We start from the raw sequence: 12,140 nt of genomic DNA, 5'->3' as shown, positions 1-12,140 counted from the left end.
CCCTAAACCCTAAACCCTAAACCCTAAACCCTAAACCCTAAACCCTAAACCCTAAACCCTAAACCCTAAACCCTAAACCCTAAACCCTAAACCCTAAACCCTAAACCCTACGCATGAGGGAGGGAGGCGCTTCGGGAGAAGTGCCGTAACCGACCGACTAGCTAATACTTATTACACCTAACCCTAGGTTCTCTGGGACGTACTAAAACCCGAAAAGTCACTAGCATTCGCATCCTTCCTGTGCACCTTCACGACACCCTACGGCCATCACGCGTCGACCAGCACGGCACCGCAGACTTCCCCCTCGACGCTCCGGACGTCGCCGGACTCTTGCGTCAAAGTTCCTTCTTCAGTGTTCGTGTTGGACGACAAACGACATGTGCCCACCATCGCTGGCACAACCCCTCGCGTATCCATACTATAATCCGCGCTTGAGTCATTTTGATTAGCACTTGATCGCTCGCGGCGCTAGCGCTTTTGTGTAATATAAGGTTGAAATGAGATTGAAATGAAAGCTTACAACACTCGCGCTGTGATTACGCCGCGATCTGTCGCGTCTCCGAACGAAGCGCTCGCTCTAGCGCTTCAAAGGCGCGACATTTTTCATCGAGCGAAACGTCCTTAGCGAACGCTGGTCGATTGCATGCCAACGCTCGAAGCCACACATCTTCCTCTGCCGCATCTAGCTCGCGACGCAGATTCGCGATGCGCGTTTGTTTCATCGATAGTATCGCGTTCATCTTATCGCCGCGTTCCGACTTCGCGCCGATACTCTCGATCGAGCCGACGCGAGACGTCGTCTTCAGCGTCGCCAGTCGTAGTTTCCGGTCCCGCCCGGCGTTGGCTCGCTCCGTCTCGGTATAGCATCTCTTCATTTCTTGTAGCTCGAAGCGCGTGTCTTTCATCGCTCTGGACGCCAAGCGTTCCCTCGCTCGCCTTCGCGCCTCGTCACCCCGTCGCCGCTTCATCGCGTCTCGCAGCCGTTCGGCTCGAAGAGGCGCTCGAGCGATGGCATACTGGAGACGGGAGAAGGCCTCACTCACGCGGTGCTCTAAGCAAGCGCGAAGTTCTGACACCTCACTCGCGTTCCGAAGTTTGATTTCTATCAAAGATGCGCGGCGCGCGTCCGCTTCGCGCCGAGATCGCGCAGATAAATCCGCGTCTTCAGCCGCCGCTGAGCGATCGGTCGCGGCGAGAGCTTCCGAGCGCAAAGCGTCTCGACGCGTCGAGGTCTCGCCAAAGGTCGTTTTCGTGTTCGAAATGACTTCTTCGACAGCATTTTTGCGCGTGAGTCTTTCTTCTGCAGCCAGTCGTCGAGCTTTGCCGATTTCGAGTCTGTGCTCGTGTATCGCATCGTCGAATCGCGCGTCGACTTCGGCAACTAAATGCGCCTTCAACCGAGCTGCGAGCGATTCCTTCGGCTCGAGCGCGGTTTTACATGCATCAACGTGCGCGCGGAACCGCGCGTCGAGATCCATGCAATCAACGCGATCGCCGTCCTCGTCGTCGTCGTCGCGTGCGCCGAAGCCATCTCCCGTCTCGTCGTCTTTTGAAATATGATTTTCTCGCAAAAGCGAGTTCCACGCCTCAACGAGTTCGTCGTTCAAAACCCCGCTCGTCTCAGCATCATCGAGCATGTCGCACCGAAACGAATACCGTGTCTCACGAACGACTTCTCGGCGCGCTTCCTCGCGTTCGCGTGAATGCGCCGCCATCGTCCGCAATCGATTTCCGCTCTCCGCGCGAAGCGTCCGCGTCGTCTCGCGCTCGATGCAGCCGAAGGCATCGCCGTCGGCGCGCAGGGCTTCCGCAGCGTCGCGCGACGGGCGCAACGCGCGTTCGCGCGAATCATCATCGTCGTCGGCGGCGGCGGCGGCGTCAACGCGTGCGCCCTCGCGCGCGTGCGTTGGCACAGATAATTTTAGCAGAATACCAATCGCTTTTTCCGAGCCAAAGGCGTTCGCGATCGCGCGATCGTGCCGTGCGCGACGTTTTGCGACGCGACGACGCGCATTGTCGTCATCGCCGTTCGCCGTATCATCGCTGTTTGCCGTGTCCAAGTCGTTCGCGCGCATGATCGCCTCGCTCTGAGGACGCCCGAGGTCTTCCACATCGAGTTGACTGAGCTCGCGCATTGGATCACCGTTCGCCGTCTAATAATATCTACAATCTCTACAACGCAAACGATGCTCTCAATCTACGCCGAGACTGCTACTTTATTTACCAAAGCTCTCACCAATTTTCCGCATGAGCGCTACGGCGACGTGTGATGCATTTGCGCTGTTGACGTCCGTGAAGACGTCGAGAGTGCCCTTGACACCGCGCCACACCTCGGCGTCGCTCGCTTTTTTAAGTAACCACGATGCGTATTGCGTTTGACTGAGGGATGCACGATTAGCGGGCGTCGTTAACTCGGCAGGCGCGCGACTGTACAAGTGATGTAGCAGCGCTCGCCGCGACACATCTCGAACCAACGGAGACGCTTCGATGTTCTCCGTCGGCAAAAGAACGAGCGATTTAAACGCCTTGATGGATTTGAACTCCATGGATTCCGTTTCCGCCCCAGCCAGACGCAGGGTCTTCACCACTGCGAGTTCGATCTCTCCGCATTCCTTGACGAGACGCATTTTCCCGCCCTGATCGAAATCGCGAATGAGCGAAGCGTGCACGACGAAAGAGTGCAGGATTCGATCGCCGAGCGCGACGCGAGCCGCAAACAACGGTCCGCGAGCGGCGGTGAAAAGACCTGGGTGCGAATCAGCCACGTGTCCGAGTGTAGAGGTGACCGCTATGATGTGCTTCGCAGACCCGTCCGACGCAGTCGAGCTATAGTCGGTGTTGTGCATTTGAGTAAATCTCGCGTCGCACCAATCGCCGACGGCGTCGAAGAGCGGTCTGGTGGCTTCGCGCACCGCAGACTCGATGTGTTCGAGTCCAACCTCCAACGCTCGCTTCGGCGTCGGCGCGAAGGATGGCAACACTTTGCTCATCAATCCGTGCGCTCGCGCGAGTTGCTCGGCGATTTGCGCGTTCGCGCGTTGCGTCGGCGTGGCCTCTTCGGTTAGACTCGAAGCCTCGATCGATCGACCGATCGACCGCTTTGCCCGGTCAGCCAATGTTTTCAAAGCAGAACTCGCGTTTCCACACGCGTTGTTGAGCAAATTATCGTATTCTGCGACGACATCGATTTCAGCGCGAATGCGAGAAAGAAATCGATCGGCGCTCGCCTCGTCTATCACGCGCCCATCCGCGAAACAATAGTTTGCGGCGTCGCTCAGACGCGAGGAAGAGTGCGCGAAGAACGCCGCGGCGATCGGTTCGCACGCACGCAAAACCAGTGCGCGTGTCGTGCCGTCTTTACGCGTACATCCTGGTGCCCCCTTTGCCGCGTCCGCGTCTCGAGCACACTTGGCGACGGCGTCTTCGAGAGCGCCGATGAGACTTGGGAACCCCTTTTGCAAGGCGCGCGATACAAATCCCCCGGCGGCGTGCGTGCGAGACAGGTGTTCGCTCACGCCCTTGGCAAACACGGCCCAAAAACGATCGCAAAGCGCTTGCGTCGACGCAGTTTTACCGACAACTTCATCGAGAAACAGCGTCTGAGTGAGGGGATCTCGCTTCTTCGCCAACACGCGTTGCAGATGCCACACCGCCATGGCATTTTCCTGCACGGTTTCCATGGCGACGTCGACGCGACGCCACAGAGCATCTTCCCACGCGTGCTCGGCTCCACTCGGTGGCGCCACGAGACCTCGACTGCCGCGTCGAGCGCCGTCGCCGCTCGCGCCGGTCGCCGTCTTGCCTACGCTCTCCGCGTCGACGGCGTCCTTGACGGCGTCGACGGCGGCGTTCGTGTAACTCGCCACGCGCGCATCCACGACGGCGCTAAGCTCATTCAAGTTGTAGTGCACCTGCAATGCCGCGCCGACGTCAGCTTGTGATGCGGTCTCCATGCCTCGATCCAGCGCCTCGTTCGCCTCGCGACTGACGGCTACGGAGCAGTCTTGAATAAATACCATTTGCTCATCCACGACGTCAACACCGTCGAAATCGCGACCGGCGCTCTTCAACGTGAGCTTAACCTCTCCCAGAAGCTTGGCTGCTTTACTCAACTCGCTCGCGTCTCTCGATCTGGTTTCGTCGTCGCCGCCGCCGTAACACTCGCGCAATTTACTCGTCAGCTTCAACACCTTGACGACGCCCCGCAAAGTCTCCCCCGTCGCCATCACGCGCTCGAGCGTCCGTGTCGACGCCTCCACGGATTCATGCGGTTCTCCGATTTCGCGCGCCACGCGACGCATCGCGTCCGCGATTTCATTCGCGCCCTCGCGAATCGTCTTCATCGTCGCCTCCGCCTCTTCGACGCCGCGCAACGCCTCCTCCAACGTCTCACGCTTCCCGATCACTTCGTCCCTGATCAAAGCCTCCATCGTCCGTGCGCCATCGGCGAGTAACGCGACGTCATCCAGAGCGTCTCCACCGCTCCCCGCGCCGCCTCGTCGCGAGCGACTGAACGCCTCTCTAGCGTACGCGACGGCGTCGAACGCGTCGTCGTCCTCCTTCGTCGCGTTCGCGCTCGTCGTCGAAGGCGTCGATGCATCCCCGCTCAACCACGCTCGAATGTTATTCGCCGCGTACGACGACGACGCGACGTTCGCCGTTCCACTCGCGTCGATCGTTCGTCTGCCGCTGGCAAAAGGCTCGAGCGCGGGCTTCGCCTCGACCGCGCGGCGCAGCTGCTCGATCATGGCGTATCAATCGTCGGCGATCGCTCGCTCTCGAGGCGCGCGCGCGGGACGGCGACGGCGACGCGCGTCGGCGAATGATCGCGATGTCCGAGGCGTTCGTCCGCACTGTGCGGTGCATGGCGACGAGGTGTCGCGCGACGAGGTGTCGCGTCGCTTCCGAGGCGACGCGACGATGGCGGAGACAAAGCGCGACGATGCGAGCGGATGCACGGGGAGGTCGTCGTCGCGCGCCTCTTTTTCTCGCGCGCGCGTGGTGGACGCGACCGCGGTGGTCGTTTTCGTCGCGCTGAGCGTGCTTTCGCGCGGAGCACTCGCGAGCGCGAGCGCGGTGAAAACGCGCACGCGCACGTCGACTACTGCGACATCGCCGGCGCGGTACGAGAAGCGCGCGCGTTCGGAGACGGCGGTGTTGGCGCCGGCGGTCGACGACCGCCGGCGGTCGGGCAGTTGGACGCGGCGAGTCGACAAGGCGTTATTCGATGCCACCTCAATTTCCACAGTATCTGAGGGCTGGCGTGAACTGGTCCGTAAACTCGACGCGCGGGAACGACTGAGCATCGTCGCGCTGGGCTCGAGCGTAATGGGCGTCCACGGCGGTTGCACGTCAACCGCGCGCCCGCTTCGCCATATGTGCGAAGTGGTCGGGAAGCGAGACGTATGTTGCGGCGCTGGGATGTACGCGCCGCCGAGTGAAGCTCGAGAATGGTTGCGACCCGCCATCGATTGGCTCGAGGAAACGTATCCGGTAGACCTGTCGAAGGTCGAACCGCTGTACAACAACCCGAACGTTTCGCACGAGTGGATCAACATCGCGCGTCCGGGTGGTGGGATTCACTCCTTTGCGAGCTGTCTGGATAAATGGCTTCCCGACTCAGAAAACGTCGATCTCTTTATTTTTGAGTTCTCGGCTACGCTCGAGCTCATGGATGAAGGCTCTGTGGCGGAGGTACACCTCGCGCGTCTGACGCACGAACTCGAGACAATCATGCACCAGTTGACGCAGCGAAAGCAAATAATAGAGGGATCCGAGGAGAAGAGAAACATGCCAGCGTTCATGATTGTGCACGCTCAGAACTGGTGCTCGCCACGCTTTGCGAAAGTGTCGTCGGGGGACTCCTTCGCGGCTACGCGACAATTGTGCCGAGAGTTGCCCGATTCGCTCATTTTCAAGGGCTACAACTTGGACGTTCCGCGAAAAGAAGCGATGAAAAGTGCGATCCGCGACGCTTATACGAGATATCACCCAGTACTCGATGTGTACGAGCGCTTATCCGAGCACTACGGCATCCCCGTGGTCAACCTGCGACGAGGCATGTTTGACGTCATGCGCGATTCGACGCAAGACGAGAGCGCGCCTTTTGCTCTTTTAGATTGGACGCGCGACGGCTTACACCCGACGCAACCGAATGCTACACGAATCGTTGGTAGCTACTTCGTCAATGGTTTGCGCATGGCCATCGACGCGACGCGTTTGGCGTACGCCGACGAGGGAGGACGAAAGCCTTTGACATCGTACGCACCTTTCACATTCGTGTCGGTTGAAGCGCGAGACTCGGACGAACAAGGTCGATACGTCTCGTCCGCGTATTGGTCTGCCAGAGACGACGCGGTGTCGCCACCGAAAGATGCGGCGCCCGGAAAGTTGCCTCCGATGCTGTCGTCGTCGAAAACCGCGCAGATTGTCTCGAAATGTTACGAGTTTGGGAAAGAAACGCTGACGCACGGCGGCGATGTCGTCGATGACATCGAATCGAGCGGCTTCTTCGCGTGGCCTCCGATAGTGGACGAGTCACCGGACTGGACGTACGTCGAACGCGAAGAAAGCGGGCGAACTGCGCACAAACCAGGGTACGTCGCGACGAAGAAAGGCGCGTACATCGTCGTGCGTCAATCACTCGGTAAACCGTTCGGTAAAGTCAAAGGTGTCACCATTTTGGTTTCGACGCTGCATTCGTGGTCTGGTTACGGAACGATCGCCGTATCCTGCTCGAACGGGTGTTCGTGTGAGGAGCGAGTCGTAAGCACGCAATGGGAACGCAGAGTGAGTCTCACGAACGCCGACTCGATTCCAATAACTATAGATGGTGTCAGCCTCGACGCGGGACCGCAGAGCGTCGAGTTCGATGGATCGAACACGTGCGACGTGCGCATCGAGGTGACGAGTGGTGATGGCCACCGCGTGAAACTCATCGGAATATCGACGTCGTACGAAACCGTCGTGGAATAATAGAAAGAAAAAGATAGCGACTAGGAACAACAGCGAGAATAAAGAACAGATGAATAATGGCGCGAAGTCGGAACGCGGCGATAAGATGAACGCGATACTATCGATGAAACAAACGCGCATCGCGAATCTGCGTCGCGAGCTAGATGCGGCAGAGGAAGATGTGTGGCTTCGAACGTTGGCATGCAATCGACCAGCGTTCGCGAAGGACGTTTCGCTCGATGAAAAATGTCGCGCCTTTGAAGCGCTAGAGCGAGCGCTTCGTTCGGAGACGCGACAGATCGCGGCGTAATCACAGCGCGAGTGTTGTAAGCTTTCATTTCAATCTCATTTCAACCTTATATTACACAAAAGCGCTAGCGCCGCGAGCGATCAAGTGCTAATCAAAATGACTCAAGCGTGGATTATAGTATGGATATGCGAGGGGTTGTGCCAGCGATGGTGGGCACATGTCTTGAAGTCGCGTCAGCAGTTTCAGTAGTACTGGGCATCGCGTGCGATTGCGGCGTCGATTTCCGCGTTGGTGATCGTCAAACCAGTGACGCTTTCGACGCCGACGGCCGCGGTTTCGAAACCGGCGGAATGCCAGTCCTCGTCCACAGGTCGGAAATTGACAATCTTCTTCTTCTTGACGACGAACTTGATCTGAGCGCCGAGAGAATCCGGCTTGCCGTTGGCGTTCTTAAACAACGCCCACGCGCAGAAAAAGTCATATTCGCGCTCGCCGTTGCCGTACCGCGCAGTTTTGATGCCCGACCCTTGATCGCCGTCGGACAAGATGATGTGGCAGCACTTCGATTTGGGCGCCATCTCAGCCGCCTTTCGACCGCACACACCCTTATTGGCGAAATCCATCGCCATCTCGATGCATTCTTCGATTTCGCCCGCCGGCCAGTTGGTGAATTCCTGAGCCTTGCGAACGGGTCCCTTGCCGCTCGCCTGCGCGGCGTCGAGTGTCATAGTCCAGGTCGCGCTCATGCCCGGCGCGTTGGGATCGGTGAGATGTTGCCCGCACATTCCCAAGACAGCGTCGTTATCGTCGCTACCACCGCCGATGGAGTCGAACATGGGCGCGCCGTCTTCGTCCTTGTAAATAACGCCGCGCGGACGGATGCGAACGGTGAAGCTGTGCGCGCCGGCGCCGATCTTGCCCATCAGCTGGGCCCATTTGGACATCAAGCTGTGCACATACGTGAGCTTATCGTCGCCCATCAAAGCGTTGTCAACATCGTTAGCCATGAGCGGCAAGTACACGTACCCGTCGTCGTCGCCCCAACGCTCATCCTTGACGATGGTGGCCCACGGCTTGGAACCATCGGATGGGCCTTTCTTCAAGAAGTCCTTCATCCAAAGTTCACCTTCAAACGTGTTCTTCACCGCCGCATCGATCGCCTTGTCGCGCGACAAGTTCGCGTCGCTGCCGTAGCACACGTGCCCGTCGGCGTACGCCTTGCCGTCGATTTCGACGTACAAATCCACCGCGTGCAATCGGGGTAAAATCGCTCGCGCGCTGCCGCCGTTGACTTTCACGCACGCCACCGGCATCGATATCGCGGCGCCTTGGCAGTACCACAGTTGCAGCTCACCGTCGCTCACGTCGATCGTGGCCCCGTTCAAGGGCTTGGCGTCTTTAGATATTTTGCACTCCGCCTTGTCGACGTACATGAAGCAATTGTGCGTCCCTCCCGGCGCGAGTCCGAACGCCTTGGCGAGCGTGTGCGATCCGCCGCGCAGTTGAACGAGCTTACCGAACGGTTTCCCGGCACCGTTGCTGTCGAACGTCGCCGCGTTCGTCAAGAACGACAGCGATTCTTCGCTCGACATCGCGTACGGTCCCGTGGGCGGTAACGCCGCGAGGTTCACGCCCGCGGCCTCGAGAACGCTCATGCAGGGCCCCATGTCGCTTAAAGTTTAGGTATTCGTCGCGGTATCGGCGTCGGTTCGCCCCGTCTTCGCGCGTGCGAGCGCGATGCGCGTCGATCAATGCGTGCTGATCGTGAATCGCCCGCCGATGGCGATTCGACCGAATGTCCGAATGTCCGAATGTCCGAATGTCCGCGTCGGCCGTTTCGACCGTCCGCGTCGCGCGCGCCCGGTCGAGGGCGGCGTCACGCGCGGACGCGCGATCGCTCGTTCGAGATGCGAGCGCGAACGTCGTTCGAATCGTCGTCTCCGGCGTCGTCTCCGGCGTCGTTCGCGCGCGGGTCGCGCGCGTCGCGCGCGATGCGTCGCGCGTCGTCATCGCGCGCGTCGTCGTCGTCGTCGTCGTCGTCGCTGTTCGAACTCGTCGACGCGTCGCGACGAGGCGTCGGTGTGGCGCCGAACGATGACGCGCGACGAGACATCGAGCGCGCGATCGATGCGTTGGCGTCGACGACGCGCGCGAAAGGCGACGACGCGCGCTCGAACAACGCCAAGTCGTACGCCAGGTGGGAGCTCGCGTACACGACGGAGAAGGAAACGCTGTGGTTGCTAGGGCTGAAGACGCGCTCGAAGACGCGAGCGTTTCAGACGCTTCGCGAAGACGCGAAGACGCTGTCGAATGAAGTCGTGTTCAACGACGGGGAGGTGGTGTTTAAAGTCGACGCCGTCGTCGAAGAGTCGTCTCGCGCGACGATGAAGTTTCGATTCACGGCGGCTTCGTTGACGTTCAGGGACAAGTTTTCGATTCCCATTCCCCCGGTCGGCAGTGGATGGTTCGAAAACGTGTACGTGGACGACGAGCGGCGCGTGTCGAGGGATTCGCGCGGCGACACGCTGATTTGCGTAAAAGTAAAGTAAAGTAAATCAGCGCGTCGCCAAAGTAGAAGTAGCGTAGGCGAGTTGTACGCCGTGGAGCGCCCGCACTTCGCGGCGACGACGATGGGCGACGTCGGCGACGGCGACGGCGACGCCAATTTATTCGAGCACCTCAAATCACACGTCGTCCGCGTCGCCGAGCGCGTCGCTCGCTCGCACGACAAGTCGTTGACGCCCAAAACCGCCCACGCGTTGAGCGAGCTGTCGTACGAGTTGACGAAGTCCATCGCGCGCGACGTCAGGGCGTACGCCAATCACGCCGACCGCGACGTCGTGGGCGTCAAGGATTGCGATTTGCGCGCGCGGAGGCTCCGTCAACTCGTCGAACGACGGCGTCGAGCGATGGACGAGGACGGCGACGAGTGATTGTGATTTTTCAAAAGTCCCGCCGCGCGCACTCGAACGAGCGCGGGATCGGCGCGCGCACAGTCGGTCGCGCGCGCGCTGACGACTGAGCCGGACGGTCGTGGACGAGCGACAAACGGTGGCGACGACGGGCGATGACGGCGGCGACGGCGATGTCGAGCGCGATCGCGAGGGGCGCGGCGCGAGGGACGCCGCGGAAGATGGATAAGAGGACGACTCGGTCCGCGACGGTTCGACGACACCGAAGCGCGGTGCGACTCGAAGCGACGTCCGAGGCGGCGACTGCGGAGACGAACGCGCCGCCGGCGGCGGCGGGGGAGTCGTTCGATTGGTCCAGCGCGTGGTATCCCCTTCGTCCGGTGAGCTTTTTGGATGCCAACGAACCGAACGAGCTGCGCGTGCTCGGTAAAAAGCTCGTCGCCTACCTCGACCCGACGTGCAAGGAGTGGCGAGTGTTGGAGGATAGCTGTCCGCACAGACGTGCGCCTTTGAGCCTGGGATACGTTCAAAAAGACGGCACGCTGGCGTGCCGGTACCACGGCTGGGCGTTTGACGGCAAGGACGGCTCGTGCGTGTCCATCCCGATGTCCGTCGATGAAGCCGCGGAAAAGACCGCGTGCGCATCGCCGCGATCTTGCGCTACGAGCTATCCGAGCCGCGTCGAAGACGGAATTCTCTGGGTGTGGCCGACGGCGGGCGCGGATGGCCTTCTCGCCAGCGCGGGCGCGCCGTGCGCGACGTCTCTGGCGCGAGAAGGCACGCTTCCCGGGGAGTGGGGCATGGTGGAGCTTCCCGTGGGTTACGCCCCGGCGCTCGAGAATCAGTTTGACCCGTCTCACGCGGAGTGGTTGCACGCGAGGTACGACGCCGAAGGACAGCTCGACGAGCGCGCGAACGCGGGTTTCGTGGCCATGACTGAGTTCAGCGTTCGCGAGGGGACGATGCAAAAGGATGGATTCGTGGTCGAGCACGGTGGATACAACAAGTCGAACGTCGGCGTATCGGCATCGCGCGTGTTCACCGCGCCGTGCTCGAGTCGAAGCGAATACTTGGACGCCAAGGGTAAAAAGTACCTCTCGGCGGCGATTCTCTACGCGCCGACGGAGCCCGGACGAACGCTCATGTTTACAAAGTTCCAAGCCCACCAGGCGAGCGCGGTGCAGGGCGCGGGCGCGCGTAAGGTTTCACCCGCCGATCGCATCAACTCCCTTGTCACCGCTCCCGCGACGTCGCTGTTTGACTTTTACGTCGACAACTTTACGAGCGACCCAAAGCTCGTGCGCGTAGGGCTGTCGCACGGCACGCCGCCGGGATCGAGCGCGTACAACTTGGGGGACCAGGATATCTTAGCCATGCACGGAGTTGAGGTCGAGATGGAGCTTCAAAACAAACCGTGGAAACAATCGTATTATTTGCCGACGCCCGCCGACGCTGGAGTGTCGGCGTTTAGAAATTGGATGGACAAGCACGCCGGAGGCAAAGTCGCGTGGGCGCCGGGCGTCGTCGACGACGCGTCGAAGGTGAAATCCGAAGCCGAACAGCTGGATCGGTACCATCGTCACACCAAGCACTGCGTGGCGTGTAAGACGGCGCTCAGCGAACTCGGCGTGCTCGAAGAGCGATGCGTCGCCGCGAGCAAGTACTTGCTCGCCGGCGGGTTGTTCCTCGCCGTCACGGGTGCAGCGTTCGATCAAGAAGCGCCAGCCATCATCGCCACCTGTCTCGCCGGCGCCTCTCTCGTCGGCGCCGAAAAGGTTCGCGACATGCAGCACGAATTCCTGTCGAGCGTGCCTCGAAGAGGCGTGCCGAAACCGAAACTTTGGTGAGTCTCACTTGTATTATGAAAGAATGAATGAAGAATATAATTTACAGTACCGCGTGCGCTAGTGCGTAATAATCGCTGCTGCGTGTGTGTGTGTGTGTCTGTGCGCGCGTGTTCTGGTGCTTCGGTGCGCCGGCGCGCGTTCCCGTTTCCCTATGATGAACGTCCATCGCTCGTCGCT

The 12,140-nt window shown here is 60.2% G+C and overlaps 9 protein-coding genes across 9 annotated transcripts; 5 read left to right on the top strand and 4 right to left on the bottom strand.

Moving 5' to 3' along the window:
- Positions 1-267: 267 nt before the first annotated feature.
- OSTLU_27944 (predicted protein) lies at positions 268-417 on the bottom strand (the record flags this gene model as incomplete). Its single annotated transcript, XM_001421638.1, has 1 exon — positions 268-417. The coding sequence occupies one exon, from the start codon at positions 415-417 to the stop codon at positions 268-270; it is 150 nt and encodes a 49-aa protein (XP_001421675.1).
- A 119-nt stretch (positions 418-536) lies between these two features.
- On the bottom strand, positions 537-1,715 carry OSTLU_18435 (predicted protein; the record flags this gene model as incomplete). Its single annotated transcript, XM_001421637.1, has 1 exon — positions 537-1,715. One exon carries the CDS (start codon positions 1,713-1,715, stop codon positions 537-539), a length of 1,179 nt encoding a protein of 392 aa, XP_001421674.1.
- Positions 1,716-2,300: 585 nt separating this feature from the next.
- OSTLU_1175 (predicted protein) lies at positions 2,301-4,436 on the bottom strand (the record flags this gene model as incomplete). The annotated part of the gene is made up of 1 exon (XM_001421636.1): positions 2,301-4,436. A coding segment is annotated over one exon (2,136 nt), but the record flags the coding sequence as incomplete, so codon positions are not given.
- A 985-nt stretch (positions 4,437-5,421) lies between these two features.
- OSTLU_27941 (predicted protein) lies at positions 5,422-6,975 on the top strand (the record flags this gene model as incomplete). Its single annotated transcript, XM_001421770.1, has 1 exon — positions 5,422-6,975. One exon carries the CDS (start codon positions 5,422-5,424, stop codon positions 6,973-6,975), a length of 1,554 nt encoding a protein of 517 aa, XP_001421807.1.
- A 103-nt stretch (positions 6,976-7,078) lies between these two features.
- OSTLU_27940 (predicted protein) lies at positions 7,079-7,264 on the top strand (the record flags this gene model as incomplete). Its single annotated transcript, XM_001421769.1, has 1 exon — positions 7,079-7,264. The coding sequence occupies one exon, from the start codon at positions 7,079-7,081 to the stop codon at positions 7,262-7,264; it is 186 nt and encodes a 61-aa protein (XP_001421806.1).
- Positions 7,265-7,324: 60 nt separating this feature from the next.
- Positions 7,325-8,943, bottom strand: OSTLU_25634 (predicted protein). Its single transcript, XM_001421635.1, has one exon. It carries the CDS (start codon positions 8,869-8,871, stop codon positions 7,447-7,449), a length of 1,425 nt encoding a protein of 474 aa, XP_001421672.1. The 5' UTR covers positions 8,872-8,943; the 3' UTR covers positions 7,325-7,446.
- Positions 8,944-9,195: 252 nt separating this feature from the next.
- On the top strand, positions 9,196-9,753 carry OSTLU_27938 (predicted protein; the record flags this gene model as incomplete). The annotated part of the gene is made up of 1 exon (XM_001421768.1): positions 9,196-9,753. One exon carries the CDS (start codon positions 9,196-9,198, stop codon positions 9,751-9,753), a length of 558 nt encoding a protein of 185 aa, XP_001421805.1.
- Positions 9,754-9,834: 81 nt separating this feature from the next.
- Positions 9,835-10,137, top strand: OSTLU_27937 (predicted protein; the record flags this gene model as incomplete). Its single annotated transcript, XM_001421767.1, has 1 exon — positions 9,835-10,137. One exon carries the CDS (start codon positions 9,835-9,837, stop codon positions 10,135-10,137), a length of 303 nt encoding a protein of 100 aa, XP_001421804.1.
- Positions 10,138-10,337: 200 nt separating this feature from the next.
- Positions 10,338-11,963, top strand: OSTLU_40637 (predicted protein; the record flags this gene model as incomplete). The annotated part of the gene is made up of 2 exons (XM_001421766.1): positions 10,338-11,318; positions 11,412-11,963. The coding sequence occupies 2 exons, from the start codon at positions 10,338-10,340 to the stop codon at positions 11,961-11,963; spliced, it is 1,533 nt and encodes a 510-aa protein (XP_001421803.1).
- Positions 11,964-12,140: the final 177 nt, after the last annotated feature.

This window comes from Ostreococcus lucimarinus, chromosome 15 (genome assembly GCF_000092065.1).
Source record: "Ostreococcus lucimarinus CCE9901 chromosome 15, complete sequence".
NCBI classification, from domain to species: Eukaryota; Viridiplantae; Chlorophyta; class Mamiellophyceae; order Mamiellales; family Bathycoccaceae; genus Ostreococcus; species Ostreococcus sp. 'lucimarinus'.
The sequence above is the reverse complement of the archived record's forward strand: the minus strand, read 5'-3'. Positions and strand labels throughout refer to the sequence as shown.

Bases quoted from the DNA above. Each gene is read 5' to 3' on its own strand.
- OSTLU_25634 (XM_001421635.1), bottom strand. From the start codon at position 8,871: ATGGGGCCCTGCATGAGCGTTCTCGAGGCCGCGGGCGTGAACCTCGCG.